The 24,789-nt window shown below is 49.6% G+C and overlaps 10 protein-coding genes across 10 annotated transcripts; 5 read left to right on the top strand and 5 right to left on the bottom strand.

The window, feature by feature from the left end:
* Positions 1 to 419: 419 nt before the first annotated feature.
* On the bottom strand, positions 420 to 1,437 carry N7484_011191 (COP9 signalosome complex subunit 7; the record flags this gene model as incomplete). Its single annotated transcript, XM_057121578.1, has 2 exons — positions 420 to 1,111; positions 1,170 to 1,437. The coding sequence occupies 2 exons, from the start codon at positions 1,435 to 1,437 to the stop codon at positions 420 to 422; spliced, it is 960 nt and encodes a 319-aa protein (XP_056967332.1).
* Positions 1,438 to 3,053: 1,616 nt separating this feature from the next.
* Positions 3,054 to 6,626, top strand: ctpA (Cu(2+)-transporting P-type ATPase CCC2; the record flags this gene model as incomplete). The annotated part of the gene is made up of 1 exon (XM_057121577.1): positions 3,054 to 6,626. One exon carries the CDS (start codon positions 3,054 to 3,056, stop codon positions 6,624 to 6,626), a length of 3,573 nt encoding a protein of 1,190 aa, XP_056967331.1.
* Positions 6,627 to 8,804: 2,178 nt separating this feature from the next.
* N7484_011189 (alpha/beta hydrolase) lies at positions 8,805 to 9,671 on the top strand (the record flags this gene model as incomplete). The annotated part of the gene is made up of 3 exons (XM_057121576.1): positions 8,805 to 8,856; positions 8,903 to 9,276; positions 9,366 to 9,671. 3 exons carry the CDS (start codon positions 8,805 to 8,807, stop codon positions 9,669 to 9,671), a joined length of 732 nt encoding a protein of 243 aa, XP_056967330.1.
* A 664-nt stretch (positions 9,672 to 10,335) lies between these two features.
* N7484_011188 (alpha/beta hydrolase) lies at positions 10,336 to 11,352 on the bottom strand (the record flags this gene model as incomplete). The annotated part of the gene is made up of 1 exon (XM_057121575.1): positions 10,336 to 11,352. One exon carries the CDS (start codon positions 11,350 to 11,352, stop codon positions 10,336 to 10,338), a length of 1,017 nt encoding a protein of 338 aa, XP_056967329.1.
* Positions 11,353 to 11,655: 303 nt separating this feature from the next.
* On the bottom strand, positions 11,656 to 12,816 carry N7484_011187 (Zn2/Cys6 DNA-binding protein; the record flags this gene model as incomplete). The annotated part of the gene is made up of 1 exon (XM_057121574.1): positions 11,656 to 12,816. The coding sequence occupies one exon, from the start codon at positions 12,814 to 12,816 to the stop codon at positions 11,656 to 11,658; it is 1,161 nt and encodes a 386-aa protein (XP_056967328.1).
* Positions 12,817 to 13,398: 582 nt separating this feature from the next.
* Positions 13,399 to 14,520, top strand: N7484_011186 (uncharacterized protein; the record flags this gene model as incomplete). Its single annotated transcript, XM_057121573.1, has 4 exons — positions 13,399 to 13,504; positions 13,563 to 14,234; positions 14,290 to 14,408; positions 14,458 to 14,520. 4 exons carry the CDS (start codon positions 13,399 to 13,401, stop codon positions 14,518 to 14,520), a joined length of 960 nt encoding a protein of 319 aa, XP_056967327.1.
* Positions 14,521 to 14,737: 217 nt separating this feature from the next.
* Positions 14,738 to 15,679, top strand: N7484_011185 (uncharacterized protein; the record flags this gene model as incomplete). The annotated part of the gene is made up of 1 exon (XM_057121572.1): positions 14,738 to 15,679. The coding sequence occupies one exon, from the start codon at positions 14,738 to 14,740 to the stop codon at positions 15,677 to 15,679; it is 942 nt and encodes a 313-aa protein (XP_056967326.1).
* Positions 15,680 to 15,950: 271 nt separating this feature from the next.
* Positions 15,951 to 17,356, bottom strand: N7484_011184 (uncharacterized protein; the record flags this gene model as incomplete). Its single annotated transcript, XM_057121571.1, has 5 exons — positions 15,951 to 16,366; positions 16,437 to 17,073; positions 17,132 to 17,180; positions 17,243 to 17,288; positions 17,347 to 17,356. 5 exons carry the CDS (start codon positions 17,354 to 17,356, stop codon positions 15,951 to 15,953), a joined length of 1,158 nt encoding a protein of 385 aa, XP_056967325.1.
* Positions 17,357 to 17,565: 209 nt separating this feature from the next.
* N7484_011183 (phosphoribosylaminoimidazole carboxylase ADE2) lies at positions 17,566 to 19,456 on the top strand (the record flags this gene model as incomplete). The annotated part of the gene is made up of 4 exons (XM_057121570.1): positions 17,566 to 18,031; positions 18,085 to 18,182; positions 18,249 to 19,206; positions 19,260 to 19,456. 4 exons carry the CDS (start codon positions 17,566 to 17,568, stop codon positions 19,454 to 19,456), a joined length of 1,719 nt encoding a protein of 572 aa, XP_056967324.1.
* Positions 19,457 to 20,360: 904 nt separating this feature from the next.
* On the bottom strand, positions 20,361 to 23,287 carry N7484_011182 (uncharacterized protein; the record flags this gene model as incomplete). The annotated part of the gene is made up of 8 exons (XM_057121569.1): positions 20,361 to 21,938; positions 21,987 to 22,126; positions 22,175 to 22,379; positions 22,435 to 22,619; positions 22,668 to 22,995; positions 23,064 to 23,089; positions 23,145 to 23,184; positions 23,240 to 23,287. The coding sequence occupies 8 exons, from the start codon at positions 23,285 to 23,287 to the stop codon at positions 20,361 to 20,363; spliced, it is 2,550 nt and encodes an 849-aa protein (XP_056967323.1).
* Positions 23,288 to 24,789: the final 1,502 nt, after the last annotated feature.

The following is a 24,789-nucleotide window of genomic DNA, read 5'->3' as shown; positions in this document are numbered from 1 at the left end:
GCTTCTGCGAAGCATCCTTTGAAAATCTCTTGAAAATATCTTGCTATCATTCTTCCAGCCTCTAATTTCCCAGGTTGCTGCTCTGATCGTTTGTTCCTCTACCATCCGCCTTTCCAGCGGTCATCCTACTTCTCCTTGTCCTGTCCATATTTGCTACTACTTTCATCTCGCTGTCCTCTTTCTTCTTCTACCAATACCCCTTCTGACCTCAGACATTTGTATTTATGTTTTCAATGAGTCGTTGCCCTTGGGGCTTTACGAATGCAATCAATATACTTCGGTAATATCAACCTGAATTCGCAATCAATTCGCATGCGTTTCATTTGTAGAATCTATGTAGTAAAGTTCAGCTATCGCCGTAATAAATCGTCATGAGCGACCATGATACCAGCTAGATGCAGGAACCATAGAAACCGTATTTAACCCTGTCGGCCGCCCGCAAGTATCCTTTTCGTCCGACTCCCAATTCCCCGCCCAGACGCTGTTCCAGTTGCCCCAGCGCCCTCGTCAATATCCATTCCCTCCCCCGCATCAAAAAACCCATCATCGTGATCAATATCATCTGCCTCCCGCTTATTTCCCATTCCCCAAAACCCCCTCCGCCCACGCCGTCTGCCCTCTCCCTTGCCACTTCCCCCCGCATTCCCTACCCCAGCTACTCCACCTCCAGGTGCAGCCGCCTTGCGCTTCTCCAGCGCCTCATCGAACGATCGCTGATATGCCGCCTCCCTCACAGCCCGCTTAGCCGCATTTAACTTAACATTTTGGATCTCCGTTTCCAGATGACTGACTACATTCCCGCACCGCGTCTGCCACTCTTCAAGAACACTGATCATAGCCGGAAGGGACTGTGGCTGGACATCCCGCAACGGCGCAACCGCTGTCACATTAATAGTGGGTGGCGTAGCGGCTGGCGATAAGCGCGCTGTAAGCAGGGAGCTGTAGATAGCGGTTGTGACGAGGGATTCGAGTTCACCGGGTGTTTTGAGGGAGAGATGGGTCATGAGAGCTGAGTAGGTGAGAGGTTTGATTGTCTTTGCGAGGGAAAGAAGTGAGAGGAGACGGAGTTTTTGGGCTTGCTCGAAGCTAAGTTCTGGGAGGCGGGGAGTTCCTGTTAACGGTTTGGATTAGCTTAGTACACTAGATGCGGAGGGAGGGTTGCTTCGTACCTTGGTAATTTTCGTACTCCTCCCATGTGCCCCAAGCGAAAATCTCTAGGAGTTTTAGGTAGATCTTGTATTCTGGTGGTGTGTCGAGGGAGCTTAGGGATTGGATGGTTGACGTCTCTAGTAGCTCGCCGAAGACGTAGGTGTGTGGGTTGGAGGTGGCATTTGTGATTAGGTTCGCAACGAAGCGTGGGGATGTGGCGCTGTTGGCGTTGGCGAGGTGAATAAATGGTTGTAGAGCCTCAACGGCTCGAGCGTGTGCTTTATCCATGATGGTGGGGTGAATGAACGGTGATGGGAGGTATGTTTGGGGTTGGAGAGGGGAGCTTGGATAGATCCACTACTCCGGAGGCCTGGGCGGTGATAGGGCCCGCGCATCACATTAGATATCAGTGCCCACCCTGTTCTCTTCCCAATGTTTAATGTTTCAGGCTTCCTCTTAATGGTGTGGTTTCTACCTGGGTAATGCCAGGTGGTCATAGGATATTTGATTCTAAAAATTTGAATTGTTTGCTACCTTGGAAGCTACAGCCCACCTAGTCTGTCTACTGGTCTGGGGGTTATATATACAGTCGTTAGCAATTTAACTCCCTCTATCTGCATATCAAAAGATTATTGACTCGGTCAACAGAGACTAACCAGCATGTGTGAAGCTTTCATTAAGCCTCGATGGTGTCTAGCAAGCAAAATCTTTTCTGTGTATGCGGATATTGGAGCCTTTTACCCTTGGCCTTCCAAATGGCCCTATGCTCTCCCATATAATGTAGATACACACCTTACTTCCTTAACGAGAAGTCAATATCTATCAAATGTACTTCTAGCGCATGAATAAAGACCGAACAGGGAGCTCAGGACCTATTGAATCCCAATATTGACTCCAATCTTTGATGTGCTTTTTTCTACAATAATTCCTCACTCTTAAAGAGAACATATATACTCTTCACCAAAGAACCATGAAGCTTATATTTTACTCATTTAGTCACACTCCTAAAATCCGTGCATGTCTACATTCAAAGGTGAAAAAGGTCGTTCTTATTTAGGCGCCCTTGCACGAAAATTGGGCCACCATTGCAAAAGGAATAGGCATCCTCTTTACCAAGAGGCTCCCAAAATATCTAAATGTATGACAAGGATCATGTTATAAAACAGTCTTGCTGTTGTTCAGCTTGCCATGGCCAAGAAACGTGGCTATAGGAATGGCAAGTTGGATTCAAATAGCTAACTGGCTACGACTGCAAGGGCCGGGGGAATGACAGCAACTCGCTTTTTTACATGAGAAGAATAAGCACTAATAAGCCCAAGCAATTTCAACCGATAAATCTGGAATGCAACGTGATCCATGCATGATCCTGGGCAAATACTCGTATCTAGATATCATCCACATATGCATCACTTATCAAGATGTGGTCGCACATGATCGCTTACTCAATCTCCATTCACCTGAAACACCCTCAGTCCTGACTTGTTTCACCATTCCCTTTGATGGGTTTTGGAGTGGAATCATAGGTGAATCTATTGGTAAAGGAAATCAGGCCCGTCCTCCTGCGGTGGCCTAAGGATGCATTCCCAGGTGGACCCAATCCCCCCTCTCTCATGCGTAATCACTTCCGCTTTTCCCGATTTAAATGCCTAGCCCGCGCCCTTGATTCCCATGCATCTACCAAGCCGACGTGGCCTTTACATAATTGGACTGTTGACAGTTCTGTCTTTATGTGGGAATGATCTGATCTGATCAATCCACTGTCGATCCGAAAGCTTCCGGGTTGTTGAAATATCACGTTATCCCCCCATCGCAAAGCGCATTTCCCTACCAAAAGAATCTCGAACGTCCTCATGCGATAAACGGCCGTCCTTTTCGAGTTCCTGTACGATATTCCGCTTATCGCCATGCCTGCCGATCTCGCTGGCGCGGAAGATGCAGACTCCGCCAGTCGACCACCCGTCATGGCAACCACAACCGTCAAAGTGGATGGCATGACCTGCGGAGCCTGCACCTCCGCCGTCGAGGGCGCTTTCACGGACGTTGAAGGGGCTGGCGAGGTCTCTGTAAGCTTAATTATGGGTCGCGCTGCGATACAACATGATCCGTCAATACTGTCGCCGTCAAAAATTGCGGAGATGATCGAAGACCGCGGGTTCGATGCGGCCGTATTATCGACCGAAGAGCACGTGAAGAGCGTTGTGACCGATGCGCAGGAAACACCCCGAACATATTCATCGATGACGACACTCGCGATCGAAGGCATGACCTGCGGCGCTTGCACTTCTGCAGTTGAAAGTGGACTGACCAACGTTGCTGGTATCGACTCGGTCAATGTGTCGCTGCTCTCGGAGCGAGCGGTGGTGGAACACAATGTGGACATAATTAGCCCAGAACAAGTTGCGGAGATCATCGAGGATCGAGGATTCGGAGCGCGGGTGTTGGAAACCAAGGCGTCTGCGGGCCCGGACGATGGATCTACACTCGCCGACATGATAGAAGACCAGAGAGGACATATGGTTACAACGGTTGCGATTGGAGGAATGACTTGTGGCGCTTGCACCTCCAGTGTGCAGAATGCCTTTGCCGATGTTGACGGCGTGGTCTCGTTCAATATCAGTCTTCTAGCTGAGCGCGCTGTGATCGTACATGATCGGTCAATACTCACTGCCAAGGCTATCTTGGCGATCGTGGATGATGCTGGATTTGATGCGTCGATCGTATCATCCGAGGCGCAGGAACCACTTTCGAGGAAAACCCAGCAGCTCAACCTCAGTCTCCATGGCCTACGAGACGCGTCATCCGCCTCTGCGCTAGAAAGAGATCTCTCTGCCCGACCCGGAATCAAATTCGCTTCCATCACCTTATCAAACGCACAACTTAGTATAGCCTTTGATGCATCTGTGATTGGTATTCGATCCGTGTTCGATGTGATTGAGGCTGCTGGGTATAACGCGCTGATTACAGATGTGGACGACACCAATGCACAGTTGGAATCGCTGTCTAAAACCAAGGAAATCCAGGAGTGGCGACGGGCTTTCATTGTCTCCGTCTCTTTTGCGGTTCCTGTATTCTTTATCAACATGCTGATTCCCATGTATATGCGCTCAATCGATTTCGGTCGGTTCCAGCTCTTCTCGGGTCTTTATCTGGGAGACCTGGTATGTCTCGCTCTCACCATCCCAGTGCAATTCGGCATCGGCCGCCGGTTTTATATCACTAGCTTCAAATCTCTAAAGCACCGATCTCCAACGATGGATGTCCTTGTCATGCTAGGCACATCGGCTGCCTTCTTTTACAGCTGTTTCACTATGGCGATGGCTATTCTCAGCGAAGACCACAAGCGTCCGAGCACCGTTTTCGATACCAGCACTATGCTCATCACGTTTATCACCCTGGGAAGATGGCTGGAGAATCGCGCCAAAGGACAGACCTCTGCAGCACTCTCCCGCCTTATGTCATTGGCCCCATCTATGACTACTATTTATGAAGATCCCATCGCTGCAGAAAAGGTGGCTGATGCTTGGGCCTCTCAGAACGCTCAGCCCGCATTGGCCGAAGATTCAACGGTGAACCAGAAACTCATCCCTACGGAACTGATTCAAGTCGGCGACATCGTCATTCTTCACCCAGGTGACAAGGTGTCTGCTGATGGTATCGTGATCCGAGGCGAGAGTTATGTCGATGAGAGTATGATCACCGGTGAGGCTTTGCCAATCCACAAAAGGAAAGGCAGCCATGTCATCGCAGGTACCGTCAACGGCACAAGCGCGGTCGATTTTAAAGTCACCCGGACTGGCAAGGATACCCAACTGAGCCAGATTGTTAAATTGGTCCAGGATGCACAGACAAGTCGGGCCCCTATTCAACGCATGGCGGATATCGTGGCCGGCTACTTCGTTCCAACCATTATCTGCCTTGGTCTAATTACATTTTTCGGTTGGATGTTCCTTAGCCACATCCTGCCCAATCCACCCAATATCTTCAAGTCTGAGGATGCAGGTGGTAAGGTTATGGTATGTTTGAAGCTTTGTATATCAGTGATTGTGTTCGCATGTCCCTGCGCTTTGGGTCTTAGCACACCTACCGCTGTGATGGTTGGGACTGGTGTTGGTGCCGAAAATGGAATTCTGGTCAAGGGTGGCGCTGTCCTCGAGGCTGCCACTAAGATCAATCATGTTGTTTTCGACAAAACAGGTACATTGACTACAGGCCGCATGAGTGTCGCTCATGCCCGGATTGAACCCCAGTGGACGGTTAATGAATGGCGGCGTCAATTATGGTGGCTTCTCGTTGGTCTTTCCGAGATGGGCAGTGAGCACCCAATTGGACGAGCCATTATGTCTGAAGCCAAGACAGAATCCGGTCATCCTGGGGGAGACGGCCTTCCAGGAAGCATCGGAGACTTTGATGCATGTGTAGGCCAGGGAATCTCGGCAACTGTTGAACCATCAACCTCCATCGAGCGTACCCGCTACCAGGTCTTTTTGGGCAATGCTGAGTTCCTACGCTCAAAAGGCATCTCCGTGCCCGCATCGGCAGACACTGAGTCATCAGAGGTTGAAGACGATTCGGAGACCCTGGGACCCAAGCCAACTGGCGCTGCATCTGGCATGACCCGGATTCATGTCGCAATCGACAAGCAATACGCAGGAACAATTTCCCTTCGGGACAGTGTCAAGGATAGCGCCGTCGCCGCGGTGGCTGCCTTGCACCGCATGGGTATTGCCACCTCGATGGTTACGGGCGACACACTGTCAACAGCGATCTCGATCGCAACAGCCGTTGGAATTCCGACATCCGCGGTGCACGCCTCTGCCTCTCCATCTGACAAACGCACCATCATCAACCGCCTCCAAATGAGCGGAGAGCGAGTAGCGATGGTCGGCGATGGTATCAATGACTCTCCCGCCCTGGCCACGGCCTCTGTTGGTATTGCCTTGGCCTCTGGCACCGACGTCGCGATGGAAGCCGCCGACATCGTTCTGATGCGCCCAGATGACCTCCTCACCGTACCAGCCAGTCTCTCCCTGTCACGCACGGTCTTCAATCGTATCAAGATGAACCTTGTATGGGCCTGTCTTTACAACGTCATCGGACTCCCCTTCGCTATGGGCATCTTCCTACCATTTACAGGGTTTATGCTTCCGCCCATGGCTGCTGGTGCCGCAATGGCTATGTCCAGCGTCTCAGTTGTTGTTAGCAGTCTCCTCCTGAAGCTCTGGCGTCGCCCGTCCTGGATGGACATTGACCGTCTTGAAAAGGAAGCTGGCCTCGCCTCTATCTCCGCACCCCGTCGAAACCATGCACGCAAAGCTAGCTGGTGGTCACCTGCTACGATTTTATCCCCTAGCGATCCACGGTCAGTCCGTCGCTACGTCGGGCATATCATTGCTGCACTATGGTCTATGATGACCGGCAAGCATACCGCTCGAGATGATGAAGGTTATGTTCCACTACAAACCGTTGAACCTGTATGAGCGGGCTCTACTATGATTTTTATATTATCTCAATCATTTATGGCTTGGGGGGGGTGCTTTTGTTGATACATCAGTGGCGCATTTAGCAATGTTTTTTATGTTTTTGATACCTCTCATGTACTGCATCTGGATAAGATCTCTATAAAGAATTTATTATCCACTTAACCCCGCGCAGTCCCTTCATCAGTTGTATATTGCCAGCTAATCTCCTAGGTAAATTGAAAATATATTCCGGCTCTGGTAGTCAGCACAAGCCTGCGTTGATCGGCAAGCCAAGTTTGGTGAGATATCTTAATCGGTGCCACCACTTCTGTGGCGTGGCTGGCTGCGAATATCCAGCCCGATTGCTTTGACCCACCTATTGGGCAGTGCTCGATCGTTTTTGACTTCCCAGCTCCCAAAGTCCGTAGACATCCGCCCATTTTCAGCTCATGGTCTATTCACCAAAAGTTGTTTCTACATTTATTTAGACTTGGCTTGTCGTGAGGAGCCGCAAATGTAAGTTAGGTCAGTCCATCAAGAACCAGAAATATGTACCTTTTGTAGAGGAGAATAGGAAATCTATTCCATGAAGTTCAAGCCTTTACTGTGCTACAAACCAGCCGAGTAGTTGGAATCTGGCTAACAGAGTTCACGTCACAAAATCTACGATCTCACCCGTCAAGTTTTTACAGTTGAGCCTCATATGTAGTATTTGAACCCCCTCATTGTTCTTACCGGACATGTTCTTATGTGCCCAACTCTCAATTACTACTCTCATTACCAAGTCACTTTAGCGTAGTCTCCAAGGTGTCAGCCATTATTTTTAGGTTTGTGACCGTACCATGGGGACATTCCACTCTACCAGAATAAGATTTTATTGGTAGTTATTCGCCGGAGGAATTGAGTGGATAAGCTAAGACGTAAGCTGGAAGAGGTCAGGAAATTGGTAAGATAAGAGATACCTAGACCCTTTTGGTCGTCATTTACATCATCAATACAAAATTGACCTTCGAAAACCACCTTAGGAGGCTCAGGGCCCAATTTATAACGGCTTGGTTAAGTGACTTCGATGCTGCACTGAAAGTCATTGAAGGTACTAGAAATGGCCGTATGCCAAGTTAGTCTGAACGGTAAAGTAGACCTTTTGCATAATATGCCGAAACGCATTTGAGAGGAAGAATGGGGATTCAGCTAGCCTGCCCCCACGCCTGGCCCAGAAACCTGTTTCCATTACACTTGCCTCACATCTGGTATGGAGTTGGGGGGCAGTTATGGTAATAGTCGCGCAGCGAAGCTCAAGAACAACAATGTAGATTACAATTGGGTGGGGATCAATCTGGACAAAATTCTGGGAAACAAGCATGACTAGCATCAATTCTTTCCATCTGATAGGTGCTAGTCAAGCAGGTCAGTTTGAATGGGGCGGTCATTGCTTCACTTTCTCCGCGGGTGGGATAAATGTGCTCAGCGCTAATACTCGCAAAGTGGAGATTCAATTACAAATCTTGTCTCACCCGAGGAAACTAAAGAAGTTGAGCAAGAGAAGCTTTGGACAATGCATAGGGCGATTATTCTTACAGAAAGCACGATGCCGAGCGGAAACAACACCATGCTCAGTTCGAGGCTCGACGGAATGTACGCCGGGCTGAGGCAAATGCGGAAATAGAACATTTCAAGTAAAAGACAGAGATAACAGCTATAACTCTGGTGCACTTTGGAATATGTCAGCTGAAGACCAAGCTTGTGTGTCGGGTAAAATTGCTCTAGGCTTGATGTTGTGAGACGGGTGGCTCATGTCAGACAACCCACATTTAGGGCTGAGGTGCCCATACCAGATGCCCTAAGTCATCATGTGTATACTCACATGATGTTCCAGGACAGTTCGAGTGGGATTCGATCCACCTATAGACGTAGTATGCACCAGGCGGATAATCTTAGGCAGCAGTTCGGCTGAGCAAAGATCATGTTCACAGACATCATTGGTGTTTCTTTCGTTACTGACACCGCACTGGCAATCAGAATGATGAAGAACGTTAGAGAAATGTCGAAGCCATCGGTGTTGGGGCTGGTTTTGCGGCTATACCTGAGCACACTCCTTGTGAACAAGCTTGATAAATACCACGGACTGTCCCTTTCACAACGTGTTCCACCAAGCTTGGGAAAAAGAAATTCTCATATCCCTCTAAACCCATCATAATGAATTCGTCTACCCTGCCATCCCCACCGACCAAGGTCTTAATGCTCCATGGTCAGCACACCAAGTTCAACATAAGAATTAACCTAACCGTACTCAGGCCACGGACAATCAGGACAATTCTTCGAAAGCAAAACACGCTTCTTGCAACCGTATTTGAAAGACGCAATTCTAAAAGCCTCACAATCTGACAATACGTGTACCTCGGACTCGGTTGAGCTATACTATGCCTCAGGAGTCCTACCCGGAAACCCGGATCAATGGGAAAGCGATGATACACGAGTCTGGGGATATGGAGATCCCAAGAAAGGTCGTATCCAATGTTTGGAACAGTCTATAAGCTACTTGTTGGACATTCTCGAGAAGCACGGGCCGTTTATGGGGGTGGTTGGATTTTCATCTGGGGCGTCTTTGGCAGCGGTCGTCACGTCTATTCTTGAAAAGCGGAAGTCGGTTGGTGGGTTCAATTTTGATGTGAGTGGATGATTTCGCCTTCGGGTACTCGTCATTATGGATCTGGCTTGGTTTTGTACTAAAGAATTATTTATTGATGGATGTTTTAGATTACACATCCGCCGTTCAAGTTTGCTGTATGTTGCAGCGGATTCAAACTCGGCGATTCTTCGTATAAGGACTTATATAGTCCTAGGATTGAAACCCCAATCCTTCATGTCATTGCGCTTATGGATAATGTTGTAGAACCCAAGGAGTCTAGGCAATTGGCGAGGTTCTGCAGTAATGCTACATTATATTCATTTTTTGGAACGCATTATGTTCCGCGGTCACCTCAGTTTGTCGGCAGATTAGCGGATTTTATCAGAGGTGCCTTGGTTCTGAGAGATAGCGATGGAGAATGGGAGGACTGTTAAGTGGATGTATTTTCCGAATTAATTGATTTATAATAACAACCATGTTTTTTAAATTATGTTCAATTGGTGAGTGCAAAAAGGAAAAGGTAAAAAAGAGGATGTGATGGGGCGAGCCGGGATTGAACCGGCGACCTCACGATGACAATGTCAGACTGTAGTGAACTTCAGTCGTGCGCTCTCCCAACTGAGCTATCACCCCAATTTATGAAAAGGACTCCTCAAAGTGCTAAATCAAAGGAAAAAATAACCGTTGTAGTTGAAATAATGATATACCTAGTAGCTACACTATATGCGTTTTATCTAAGTATTGTATTGTACTCTATACAACCTTGGTACAGTATCAAGTTAATTCAATTAGTATTTCATAGGCCGAATTCACGATACTGCGCACCAGGGCTGAATCTAATTTATAAATTTGTAATATATATATACAACACCAGAACCTGTTGAATGCGGACCTGCTTCCTCAATCTTATATTGCTACTTCATCAAATCTTCAGGTGGAGACCTTCCTCTTGCTTGACGTTCGATCTTTTTTTTTTTTTTTCAATTTTTAAAATTTTATTTTTTATTTTGTCAAATCAATCCAGAGACTATCATTGGAAGAAAGTGGAATGTTGATTACGCAGATATGCCAGATAATACGAATAGACGCAAAGGATAATTAACAAGGCTCATCGCCAGTCTTTCCTGTTTCGTCTCTGATCAAGTCGGTAATTATCGCCTCGAGGTGATGGCCCGTCGTGTAGTGGTCCTCTTCAAGCTCGTGAAAGACAGGCCGTGGAAGTCGTTTGACCATATAGCGCACCATATCAATCGGTGCATTGACATCTTTCGTGCCATGCCAGATTCGAATTCCGTCATAAGGTACATCCTGAAACCGGAAGCCCCAGTCCTGAGACAGTAAACGTGCCTCCTGTATCGCACCGCCAGACCCTTGCACGAAAGCCTCGAAAGACGCACTTAGCATTCTTTTTCTAGCCTCTTCGGTCGACAAATCCTCCTCTTTTGCGTTGGGCCGTTCATTGGCCTTTCCCTCACGCTTCATGCCATCGATCCAATTATCCAGCCACCTTGTCATTAGGCCTGACTCCATAATCCACCGAAGCACGATAGAAAATGGATTGAATACCATTTCTAGCGTCCCTGGGCAGTAGATGGCTGCGCGAGATAGAAGTTTCCTGCTCAAAGTCACATCTTTTGTCCCCGCTACCCATGGAGGCGCTCCCGCCACGACTGCCACCGCCGATAGCATATGTGCAGGTAGCAAGTGAGCGCATGCGATTGCATATGGACCACCTCCCGAGCAGCCTAAGATCGCGAATCGCGACAGACCTAAATGTGATATGAGAGCTTCCACGTCAGCTGGCCAATCTAGGATCCGACGGTTGGGCTGATAGCTGGAAAGTCCGAAACCCGGTCGATCTGGGACAATGAGGCGGAAACCCAGCCTTTCGGGCCATTGACCAAACCCCCAGCCCTCTAGGCGTGAAGATGGATAGCCGTGAAAGTAGAGGAGAGGGTAGTCGGTGGGGTTGCCGTATTCTGCGTACCCAAGGGTGCGACCATTTTTTAGAATCAACTTTTGGTGGAATCGAGCTGTCTCTAAAGAAGCTGGAGACGAAACATTCCTTGTGTTATATGACAATGGGCGAAAGGGTAGCGTGGCGGGATTTCTCATTGTGTATGTTGTAAAGAATGTGTTGTAAAGAGATAAAATACAGGGTTGGAATATGTGAAGATGCTGAGTTTCCTGGCCTCTGTCCAAAAATCGTCGGATATTTATATTGTTTCCCTCGTGGTAGTATGTCAGAAGTACCCTTGTAGGCTCAGCTGGGGTTCGTAAAATACGATCACGATCACGATCACGAGCCCAGCCAATGGCGATCAAGTTCTCTTTTGAAAGGATTGCCCCATGACAATATGAATATGGTGCAGAAAAGTAACTTACCTTGTTATATTGAATTCCATAATACTTCCTTTTCTATTTTTTCTCACGACCATGGACTATTGGCGAAATCAATTCCTGGATCCGTAGGATTGTATTCCGTGTTAATGGATCTGTGGCAGTAGAGAGATCTTCATTTGAGAGCTCGTCCACCAACGAGACGCCGAATTCTTGGGCCCACCATACATCTTGCCCAAGTCTCTCAACAAGAATACCCCAAGCCATTAAGATGAGCAACGAAATATGATCTTTCATTTTCAAAGCTTGAATGTATCCTTCACCAGCCATGTTCAGCCACCCAAGCGCATAACCACGATACACAGGGCCGACACATTTCTGAAAGCACTCTTGCAGTAAATGTAAAGCCTTCTTGCAAGCCTCCCAGAAAGCGATCTGCTGAGCTTGCCGCTCTTGTATCTCCCGGACAGCCTCCACGATCCTTCTATCATTCAGTTCCATAAGCTTGGCCATGATCTCCGCGGTCGATGGATCAAGAGCTGCGAAAGGAAGGGCTTCAAATGGCGTCAGCTTTTGCACGTATTCATTCTGGCTTATCTGTTTCCCATCACTCCCTGCAACCTGAACAGCGCCGCGAACGAGCTCAAAGTGAGCGATCGCCGTGTTCACTATGCTTTCCTCTCTAGCACATGAATTTTGTCCAAATCGTACCGCTGCAAACGTAAGAACCATCAGCATCAGCGAAAAAAACGTTGCAGCTCTCTGGTCCTCGCAAGGAGAATCGAGTTGGGCTCGGAAATTCGCTAACGCGAGAACTTGGTATTCAATTGCTGAATTTATATACTTGTCGTAGTTGGAATTTTGCTGACCATCGTTCTTGAGTATACTGGCACTATCAAATGCCGACAGGGCCAGCAATCCATTCAAAAGAAAGTCATATTGGAATGCTAGAGCAGGCACTGTGAGCTGCCAGAGTGTCTCGTCACCAGTGCCGGGGGTACAGCAGCTTTTATAGGTACTAGTAGTCCACCGATGCATGAGCTGAAGATCTAGGTGGCGATTATTGGTAGGGAATGATAGGCAGGTTGTGTGGCCATCAGGTATTGCTTCTGTTATTCGACCTTCAGGCGTCTCATGGACTGGCCTTTGTAAACGAGCGGGGACACCTGCATAATCGCAGGCTTCACCTCGGGTCTCACAGCGCTTACAAGGGGGGGCCCGCTTCATCACATTTGACATGACGACGCTTGCAAGTAATGCAGCCGGTGTGGGACTTTTGATGAGAACGACGAGGAGGCATGGTGTGTCCAGGCATCTGATCAGTCTGACATGTCCAACACTAATCACGATACAAGAGCCTACGGAAAATCAATCATCCGTTGATCCCAAACAGATGCCTGGCATAAGCAATTGCGAAACAATCGACACCGATGTTGACCCCTCCTGTTCAAAGCAGCTAGTAGTGGTTTCTCGTACAGTCAATGCCAGTGCTCTTCAACGTTCAGTAAGATCTAGATGAGGCCGGTCCTTGACGGATGCGACAGTCGTATGCCCGTTCATCTTCCTGTTCACCTGCTCGAAAACCCAGTCGGTTGATAGATTGCGTACGGAAGTTGATCAATTCTATCCAGGTGAAGGTGTGAGTCATTGATTGTATACGGAGTAGTGTTAAACAAGCGGATCGCAGTCACTTCTTCCGTCCAAGCTTAGAAACCCTTATCGCGGTATCGGTATGACTCAATGGGGCCAACCCAGTCCTTGTGCACCGTGTCCATAAACAACCCGTTTTCAAGGAAGCACAGATTGAAAGATCGATTCATAATGAGCGGATATACTCATTCTGACCCATTTGACACGGGCACTCTCGCTGTTGGAACCATCCACCACCTCCACTACGAACAGTATGGCAATCCAGATGGCAAACCCGGTAGCAACCCCAGTGACTATGTGCATTTGTATGATATTTTTCTTACATGTCATCCCAGTATTATTTCTCCACGGGGGACCAGGAGGCCAGACCTCCAAAGCAAACACAGCCTACTTCAACCCCTCAATTTACCGAGTCGTTCTCCTCGATCAACGCGGTACAGGCCAATCAACCCCGCTAACAGAACTCCGTGAAAACACAACACCAGACTTGGTGACTGACATTGAATCCATACGGACTCATCTCAATATCCCAAAATGGCACCTCCTCTTCGGAGGGTCCTGGGGCTCAACTCTTGCCCTTCTTTACTCTGAAGCCTATCCACATAGAGTCGGCTCGCTCCTCCTGCGCGGGGTCTTCACAGCCCGTGATGCGGAGGTGAGCTGGAGTCGTGGGGTCTTGGGTGCTGCGAATATCTACCCTGAAGCTTGGGAGGCCTTTGTAGGCTTTCTTCCCCCTGAGGAGCGAGGGGATCCAGTTGCGGCTTATTATAAGCGGCTTACTGGGCCTGATGAGCGTGCAAAGGCTGCTGCGGCAAGGGAATGGAATCGGTGGGACTTGAGTATTGGGACCTTGAGGGTTGATGAGGATGCGTTTTTGGGATTGGAGAATGAAGTGTGGAGTTTGAAGCATGCGCTTTTGGAGGCCCATTATGCTGTGCACCATTTCTGGTTGGAGGATGGGCAGATTTTGAGGAAGGACAATTTGGAGAAAATTGCTCATATTCCTGGTCCGTAATGTTTTCGTGTTTTGGATCTGCAGTTCGGAACTGACTTGGCTCTCAGCGACGATTATCCAGGGCCGTTATGACATGGTTTGTCCACCACAGACGGCTTGGGAGTTGCATCGGGCTTTACCCAATTCAAAATTGATTTGGGTTGCAGATGCCGGACATAGTCCAAAGGTATGGGATCTGACATAATGTGATATACTGGTTTGCTGATTTGATATAGGAACCCGGAACGAGGGCAGAGTTACTGAAAGCCTGTGACGAATATTCGTTGGATCCGAAATAGACATGCATATGCATCGACGATGTCCGTGGATATAAAGGAGACCTGGTTCTTACTTTCACATATCAATATCCTAGAACAGCAATGAGGACTAAATATCAGAACCAACCCCAACCCCACTTGGCCCCTTCATAAACCCCAGACTTCCCCGCATCTACACCTGCTCTTCAACTCATCCCAGTACCAACACTAGAAGTTTCCAAGCCTCCTTCAACTCACCATGGACGCCCTCGACCGTTCTTATACCTACGGAACATCCCCACTACTTCAAGATGCCCTCTCGACTCCCTTGAAAACCTACCTATTCGGCAAACCAATATCTCATTCCCTCTCTCCACTCGTCCAAAATACAATGTACCAACAACTCCCTTCCAATTGGACCTTCCATCTCGCCGAGACAACCGATCCAAAAGTCTTCAAGGAAACAATATGTGACAAATTCTGCATCGGCACCTCGATCACAATGCCAAATAAACTATCTTTTCAACCTCTCCTAGACGACATAACCGAAGAAGCCTGCATAATGGGCTCTGTCAATACCACCTTTGTTCGCATAGATCATTCCGGACAACGCAAAATCATTGGCACAAACACCGACTGTATCGGGGTTCGAGACGCAATTCTAGAGAAATACCCCGAAGCCAGGGAGAAAGCTAAAAACAAAGTCGCGTTAGTTACTGGAGCCGGGGGCGCAGCTAGAAGTGCTATATACGCATTATGGAAATGGTTCACCCCGTCAAAGATATACGTGGTTAATAGATTAGAATCCGAGGCGCAAGAAATGATCGACTGGTTTCGACGTTCAATCCCGGATATAGTGATTGAGAACGTGATGCCCGGAGCTGCGGTAACGATTGAGCCATTCTTTGTTCTTGGGACGATTCCCGATTTCGAGCCGCACAGTCAGGAGGAGAAGTTTGTTCGGTCTACCATTGATCGGGCGATTAAGCAGTCTCAAAAAGGGGTTGTGCTGGATATGTGTTATTCACCGTCCGTCAGGACATATCTTTATGCGTTGGCGGAGCGTCAAGGGTGGACGTCTGTTTCGGGGGTGGATGTTGTGGTTCGAGTCTGTCTTGCACAACAGACACTGTGGCTGGAAAGGCCTCCGAATCAGCATGGGATTGATGAGGTACTAGCTGCTGTTGGGAAGATTCATTGATGATGGTTCTCCTGAAATTTGAAGCTGGCATATATAGTACTATGACAAAGACTTAGACTGGGCCTACTAGAATGCGGACATGTCTATGCCATTCATGACTTGATATATGATACCTTGAGATAGTATCTACTCTATCTGGATTCATGTGTAGAGAAGGTTGACGTGGTTTAGTTAGATAATCCATTTCTAATCAATATAGTATCAAATGGTTTGGGTCATTACTCATAAGGCCAAATGGGAGATAAGAAACTGAACAATTGTGCACAAGGGTTTACTCCTTAGATTCAGCAGACTGCACGGCATTGCTAGCTGTTTCGGACTTCTCTGTCTGCGGGGAGTCTTCTGTCTTGGATGCCTCTTTGAGGCTGGTATCGTCAAGAACAATATCACCGTCCTTGTCCGCCCGGGCAGATTCACCATCCGCTTGGGCTTGCGGGGTACCACTGCCTTCAGCGACGTCATCAGCAGCTGCCGCCTGTTGGGCTTCCAGGTTCATTTCGACGCCCTTTCCATCCTGCAAGCCCATATCCTCCACGCCAAGAAGCGATGGACCGCGAGCATGAGGAACTTCATCTGACTCCGCAGGTGGGGACCCAGATGTAGCTGCCTCTTCACCCTCAACTGTGGGTGCCGGGACAGTAGCTGTCGCAATATCGGCCTCTTGGGGCTGGAGGTGTCCATCCTCCGCTGCATCAAGGTATCAGTAAGACGTCTACAAGAGCGTTGAATGGAAAGAACATAATAACTCTGAACATACCCGCTTCCAAGGCGCTAGAATCTCCACCATCAAATGACGCGGTATTTAACCAAGGGATTGGGGTCAAGAGGGCTCCACCCAGTGACTCGTCACTGCCCAAGCCATGGGCATAGTCGGGAGTGAGATATGTCCCGGCGCTGTTTGTGGGATGCAGTAGTCCGTTTGACTGGTCGCTATTGGCAGGGGTGTTGAATGGGAAAATATCAGCACCGCTAGTCACAGAAACGACTCGGTCAACGGCGCGAAGATAAGCCGGCAATGTCTTGTAGTGAGCGGTCGGCCGTAGGATGAGCTCCGCGAGTCTCTGGATCGTATGCGGGGGTTTTTCCACGAAGAAAAGCTGGATCGCAGAGCGGATGGAGCTCAGGAGGAGTGCAAGGGGAGGCGGTAACGAGTCGTTTCCCTGCTGCGCAGAGGACTGGGGCTGTGAGTTCGGCACGCGCTCAGTCGATGGGGAGGAGCTAGCCAGTCCCTCGGTGCGGGGCGGGCTCTGAGGAGCTCCCGGAGCTGCGTTTTCCTTATTACTGCTCTCTGGTGGAGTAGAATTGACATCGTTAGGTGGGATCGGTGGTCGAGAGAAGGCCTGTGAGTTAAGGGCGCCCGGCAGCTTGGGCATTGGGAATACATTATAGACGATCTAAGGCACATGTTAGAGCTATCGCCATGATCAAGCACATCGCGCGGTGAAGACACACGTATTCTAGCCGCTCCAGTAGCGGCGCCACTATGCCAGCCCATTTCTGTCTAGATCAGAGCATCAGTATCGCGTGCTCCTGCGCAATCTCGCGTCTCAGCCTGAAACATACAAGTCAATCGAGCCACCATTGGCGACTGCTTCGAGGGCTTCTTCGTCTGTGAAATATATATTAGCCTGATATGCGCGGCGCAGAGCTTCATAGTGGGGACTAACCTAGAGACATGGTCGACATGTGCAAGTAACGAAGACAGCGTCGATCAAGTTGCAGGCTAGGGGCGGTGATGGCTGGGTGCTTCTGATTGGCGATCATCCGATCTTATCGATAGGGTCAGGTGACCCCTCCGCGAATTTTCGGTGGAGGGGCAATTTACTCATCTACTTACTCATAGTTGAGATATAATACCTCAGTTCATATTCTCTCACCACAACACGATGTGGAACTCTCCCAAGGTCGGAATTCTCGGCGGTGGCCAGCTCGGCCGCATGCTCGTCGAGGCCGCTAACCGATTGAACATCCAAGCCAATGTCCTGGACGCCGACAATTCCCCGGCCAAGCAGATTAGCTTCCACGACGGCCACGTTACCGGATCGTTCAAGGAGCGCGAGGCTGTCCGTCAATTGGCCAAGTCCTGCGATGTCATCACCGCCGAGATCGAGCACGTCGACACATACGCCCTCGAGGAGGTCGCCTCAGACGTCCGCGTGGAGCCCAGCTGGCAGGCTATTCGGACTATCCAAAACAAATTCAACCAGAAGGAACACCTGCGCAAATATGGAATTCCCATGGCCGATCACCGCGAGTTGGTCGAGAATACGCCTGAGGCATTGGCGAAGATTGGAGAAGAGCTTGGCTACCCGTTGATGTTGAAGTCGAAGACGATGGCATATGACGGACGGGGTAAGAACTGGTCTGTGATTGGCAATTGGAGCAGGAAGTTAATATCTTACTAGGCAACTTCCGTGTGAACTCCAAGGCTGATATCCCTGAGGCTCTCGAAGCCCTTAAGGACCGACCGTTGTATGCGGAGAAGTGGGCGTACTTCAAGATGGTTAGTCATACCCTACGGCCGTAATCAAAACCTCGAAAATGATATCTAACCTTCCTTTTTCTTTAGGAATTGGCTGTCATGGTTATCAAGACCAAGGACGAAGTTTTGTCATACCCCACTGTCGAGACCTTGCAGGAGGACTCAATATGCAAGCTGGTCTACGCACCAGCCCGGAACGTATCCGACAAGATCAACGAGGAAGCACAGGCCATGGCTAGGAAGGCCGTCGCCGCATTCGAAGGCAAGGGAGCCTTTGGTGTGGAGATGTTCCTCCTGGAGGACAACAGCCTGATGCTGTGCGAGATTGCTAGCCGTATCCACAACTCCGGCCACTACACCATTGAAGGCTGTGGCATGTCACAATTCGAAGCCCACATCCGCGCCATCATGGATCTCCCGATTCCTCCCAAGAGCCTCGAGATCCGCCAGCCCTCTATCATGCTCAACATCATCGGTGGTGCTGCACCTGACACCCACCTCAAGGCCGCCGAAGCCGCTCTCTCCATCCCCAACGCCAGCATCCACCTTTACAGCAAGGGTGCTGCTAAGCCCGGCCGCAAGATGGGTCACGTCACCGTCACCGCTGCATCGATGCACGAGGCCGAGACTATCATTCAGCCCCTCGTCAACGTCGTCGACGACATCCGCGCTCAACGCACTGATATCAAGACCAAGGCTGTGGCTTCCGGCCCCGGCAAGCCTGCTGCCCAGATTGCGGTTGTCATGGGCTCTGACAGTGATCTCAAGACTCTAGTCCCAGGACTGAAGCTACTTGAAAGCTATTTTGGCCTCGTGCCCGATGTCGAGATTACCTCTGCTCACCGTACCCCTAACTACATGGCCGAGTACTCTGCCGAGGCTGCCGCTCGCGGTATCAAGGTTATCATCGCCGCCGCTGGTGGTGCTGCTCATCTCCCCGGTATGGCGGCTGCTCACACTGCTCTCCCTGTCATCGGTGTGCCCGTTAAGGGCAGCGTCCTGGATGGTGTCGACAGCTTGTACAGCATTGTGCAAATGCCTCGTGGTATGTTTCCGTTCCATCTTTCTGATTATCTGAACTTTGCTAACTAATCTTAGGTGTTCCCGTCGCAACCGTCGGCATCAACAACAGCATCAACGCCGCTCTTCTCGCTGCCCGTATCATCGGTGCCTTCGACCCCGCCATCCAGCGCAAGGTTGAGGCTTACGCTGAGGAGGCTCGGGCCGAGAACATGGAGAAGAAGGGTACTAAGCTGCAGGAGCTGGGCTGGGAGAAATACTTTGCGCAGATGTAAATCCGGGTTGCGTGAATATAGATCTGGTCTTGTACAGGCGGCCCCGGGGGTGGATAGAATATGACACCAAAAGGTAATGGAAAAGAAAAGAAAGGATTTTGATTTGGCTTGGTTTCGCGGAAGATATACGCTGTCTTCTGCTTGTACAGCGGAAGGCGTTTTTATATCAGATTAGACGACAATGAATGACCATTAACACTTAAGCATAAGAGATTATACTGGGGTAGTGTGGATATCTGCATAGCCAGTATTGACGCGCCACTTTTTCTTAAACGCGCATTTGCCGGAGTGAATGCAATGTCGTAGCGTCAAAGCTATAACATTGCAACACTGCAAATCATCATCGCTAGGGTGAGCGCGATGCGTTCAATTAAACAAAAACCCTCTATAAAGACAAAGCTGTCTTCATAAATGTGACATTGTCCAATAGATGTAGATGTCTTTTGCCAACCCGTTATTTTGCATTCAGTCATCAGTCCCATCCCCCGAATAGAATATAGCCCTAATAATGGATCACTGTGGCTTAGAGCGAGTGGAGCGAACCCGCCGGCCCACAAGCTACCATGCCGTCGGGTCTAACATCGTATAAGGTTGAAATCTGGTATGACTAAAAAGGCTACTGAAACTACAATTTAGATGATCAAAAATTGGGAGTACAAAACCAAGGTAAATATTGATTGCAAACAGCGGCGCGTTATAGGTATGTATTAAGCAACCACCAGACAAAATCCGTACTCATACAAAAAGCAGAACGATAATGCACAAGGGGGAAATCATAACAAAGCACGGAAATCAAAAAGACACAAAAGGGAGGTAAACGACACAATGGGCACGGTATTCATCGATCCGATGGGAATATTATGGAACGGAACAAAGATGGACGCCATTGCTCTTCGTGGCAAGTTTAGTAGCTGACAGCCGAGCCGTTGGTCACCTGGGTGGGGACGTTGGTAGACTTCATATCACTAACGCCCTTTCCATTGACGAAGGCCTGGTCGACTTCATCGGAGAAGCCACGAGAAGGGTAACCATCGACCTTAGTACCGCTGGCAGCATTAGCAGCAGAGCTTGAGGCACCTGCTGCGGCGGCGTTACCGGCAGCACCACCGGCGACGGCACCAGCAACACCACCAGCAACACCACCACCGGCGACGTCATCGGCGGTGGTGTGGGGCTTGCGGGTGACTTGACCGGCGGAGGGAACGTTGGAGGACTCGGAGGCACTGCCAATGCTGAAGATGGGGGACTCCCAGCGCTCGCCCTTCGCGGCCAGGTCGGCGTACTCGGTGGCCTTGGTGGAGACGCCACCAGGAAGCTGGATCTCGGGGAAGATAGAGTCGTGCAGGGTCATGACGGTCTGGACCTTGGTGTCGCGCTTGGCGACAGCTTCGGCTTCCTTAGCCTTGGCCTGGCCACGGGCGCGGATGGCGTCGGCGTAGCGCGACAACATGCTGGGAGCATTCTCGGGGTCCTCGCGAGCGGCATCAGCGGCCTTTCTGGCTTCGATGGAGATCTCGTTGGCCCATGCATCGCCCTTGTTGAAAGCTTCGCGGATCTGGGCCTCGACGACCTTCTCCAGAGCGGGGCGGACGACACGGAAGAGCATAGGCTTGAAGGTGGAGAAGAGAACCTTGTGCTTGGACTTCTTGAGCTTGATGTCGAGGTTCTTAATGTTGACGGAGACCTTATCAAGCTTGACGATGTGCTGCTTGTCACCCTTGTTGACGGTGGAGGCGGCAATCTTGAAGCCAAAGCCTTCACCGCTGAGCAGAAGATCCATGATACCGGTGTCGGTAATGGAAGGGAAGCCCTGCTTCTTCTTAATGTGGTAGCTGACATCACGCAGGTCGGCCTGGATACCAGAGGCGGCGATCATGATCTTGTTGTCGCGCTTGTTGGAGATCTTCTTACGACCCCAGCGGAAGTAGTTGTCGCTGCCAAACTCAACCACATTAGGCATGAGGTTGTCGCTCTCGATGACAAGATTCTCGATCACAACGTCGACCATAGGGTCAGACACCTCGATACGAGGAATGGGAACGTAGCGGACGTTCTCGAAGATGCCGGGCAGGATGATGTCACGAAGATCGGTGAGCAGGTGCTTCTTGAAGACAACCTTGCCACCTGAATCGCGACCCAGGTCCTTGAAGAGAGTCTGAACAGACTCAGCCAGAGCCTTGTTGCGGGGGTCCTTATCGAACTGCTCGGCGAGGAACTTAATCTCGTCGATGATGCGGTCACTGTGGGTGCGGTAGCGCTCACGGATCAAGTAGCGACCCTTCTCGTACAGCTCGTTCCACTGCTTGGTAGCCTCATCCTCCAGAATGAAGCCCTGCTCGCGCAGGCACTTGCGGATATAGGTGTCAACGTTCTTGAACCAACCACGCAGCTCGGGGTCCTTGTCAGCATCACGGTAGATGTTGTCCAGAGACTCGAAGAAGTCAGACAGGGAGGTGTTGTTGGCAAAGCGCTCGATGAGAGTCTACTAGAGTCAGCAATGCACTTGTTTCTTCATTGCATCAATACTCACACGCAAGTTTTGCTCAACAGTCTGCACGCTGTCAGTGGAGCGGATGTCCTTAACGGCACCGCTACTGTGAGTACCGGCCTGCTTGGTGTGACCAGCGTACTTCTCAGCCATGTCAAGCAGGGTTTCAATAGCTTGCTGGTCTGAAATTTGTTAGCGTTGCGTTCCATAGGAGCAATACGAGTACGTACAATCGGCATGGCCTTGAACCTCAATGACCATCTTCTTCAAGCGCCAGATGGTCTGCTCCCGACGCTCCTTGGGGATTTTCTCCGCGAGGTATTCCTTGGTCTTGTTGGCATACTTCTTGGTACGATTCATCTCCGAGGGGGTCTCAGATGCGGCATCGCCGCCTTCGTACTGAGCATTGGAAGCAGAGGCAAGACTTGCCTTGTCCTAGTATAATGTTAGTATCATTTCGACAAAAATTAAGTGGTATATAATAACTCACATCCTTGTTTTTCTTGAAGCGGTTCTTCAGGTCATCCTTGGAGACGTTGGGCTTCTCGTGCCATACGTTCTCCTCAGCCGGGGTATCGATCTGGGCAAGCTGGTCCTCAGATGGGCGCACTTGGTTGGCAGCTTTCTGGGAAGCATCGGCGGCGATATCGCGCAGCAAAACAGTTGCGTCACTCACTAAGCAACGTTAGCGCAGCACCCTGACATCCCCGTGGTAATACTCACGAATCTTTCGGAACTCTCCGTTTGTGATCAAGAGCGTTCCCAGAGTCTTGAGACCCTGCAGGGTCTTCTCGCCATCTTGCTTGCCAGCCTCCTTGGAGACAGGCATATTGGGGGCCTTGGCATCGCCAGCGGTGATCTGCTGAGCCTGCCAGATAAAATCCTGTAGAAGCTCGCCCTCGTTCTTAGTGAGCAGCATCAGCTTGGCCTGCTCAATGACATTGCGCAAGTCCTGGATGAGGACTTTGCCATCGTCAGAAAGGTCCGCCGGTGGTGATGAGAGGGCCTTGGAGGCAAGGGCACTGTTCAAGGCGACATCGCACTGCTTGTTCTGTGGGAGAGAGTAGAGTTTAGTATGCGCGTCCAGTTTTCAGTTCGCCGGATGCGGTTATCACTAACAGAGGGCAGCTTGCTGTTCTTGAAGGCTGTGGAAGCTTAGGTTAGTGACTTGTTGAATTTCACCAAGAGTGAATGACTCACCATGGTAGATTCCAAACAGTTGGAGCTTGGAGTTGATGTCCTAAAGGAATATCATCAGTAGGGTTCTCTGATCACCTTGTGATGCCTCTTCTTACCTGCTCCTTCTGCTTGGTATCGGTGGGACGGTTCACGGCAGGAGTCATGATGAAAATCCCGTAATATTTAATGGACTCGGGGATTTGAAAGAGGATAAATTCTAACGCTCATTAGTGGGCGCTTGCAATGGGAACAAACAAGACATACAAGGGAGATTAGCAATTATACTAAAACAAGGGGGTATCACTGGAATGTTGAGGGTATTGTTATGGGGGAAAAGGAAAAAAAATCAGTTTTAAGGGATGGACTATATTTAATAAAATTTCAAGTCCTAGAAAAGAAAAAAAGAGGGAAAAGGAGATCGTCTGCTACGTAGGAACCGATTGTCAACTTCAATACGCAACCAAATTGTGACGTCATGGTTGTGTTGTGCCACAACGGGCTCACATTCCCTCCAATGGCTTTTTCTGCCAATTGCCCAGGGAGAGTGTCTGTTTTGGGCTTTGCATATCAATTAATATAATGTATAGCTATAGCTTGTGTGATAGAAGCTCCAAGCTTGATTAAGGTAGTCAAGAAGAGCGAAACCCGACATGCCGGAAAGCAAAGCTCCCAGTTTACAGAGTTGGGCCCCAGGCTGCTAGATTCCGTCGGTTTTGCCCCTCAGAGTGGGCAAAAACGGCACTAGTGCGCCCTTAGCGCTCCATGTTGAACCTCATCGAGCGTACCGATCTGCACTGTTTTCAAGGCTCGATCGCCCTTACTCAGTCCTTCTCCAGGGCTTTTTGTCCTTGGCACGGGCTTTCGCTCAGGTTTTGCAGGGTGGGGTCATCATCCAGGCCTTGATACCAACCTGCCCATATGTCTACGTACTTTGTTTCCCTCCCACATCAGCTTGACGTCAACCCGACGAGATCTGCTTTTGACTGATCGGAAACGGGCGACGTGTACTGCATCATGCAGTTACTATTACAAAGTAAATGGTACCGATCAATCCCCACCCGCTTTTCTTTCCAAATTGCATGACACTATTGATTCTCATGTCTGGATCAGCACGCGATCATACAGCGGTGTTGAAGCTTGCGTAACAGCCTAGCTCGAAGGGCTTGGGTGGAGACGGAAGGATCGACCTGCTCTCGTGGCTGCAAGTGGCTCAGAGTGGCTCAAAGTGGCGGTGCCGTCTTTCAGAGCTCAGATTGACAAATTTTCCACACGGAAATGAAAAAGAAAGCCTGTGCTCCACTGTGGACTGAATCACGATCCTTGTGGGAAATCAGAGTTTTTGACCTTCAAGTGTGATGTAACCTGGCGTTCGCCCATCGATTTTCCCTTGATTCACCCCTTTCCAACTTAACGTCCATGGGAACTTATTATCGATGACATACGTGGCCCACAGTAATAGTGTTGATGGATACCTCATGTGGAGAATTGTAGTCGCTTATTGTTTCAGAGGCTCCGCTCTATAAGTCTTCGCAGCACTTGATTCGATATGAGGTCCATAACTGTAGTCATCCATCCGCCGTCGTGGATACTGTACAATTTCTTAATCCCCAGAACATGTGAAACCCAAACCCAAATCAACTCAATCTGAGCCTGAACTCCTACCGAG

This window comes from Penicillium longicatenatum, assembly GCF_028827895.1.
Source record: "Penicillium longicatenatum strain IBT 33135 chromosome Unknown contig_7_segment0_segment0, whole genome shotgun sequence".
NCBI classification, from domain to species: Eukaryota; Fungi; Ascomycota; class Eurotiomycetes; order Eurotiales; family Aspergillaceae; genus Penicillium; species Penicillium longicatenatum.
Note: the sequence above shows the minus strand (reverse complement) of the source record. Positions and strands in the feature narration are given on the sequence as shown.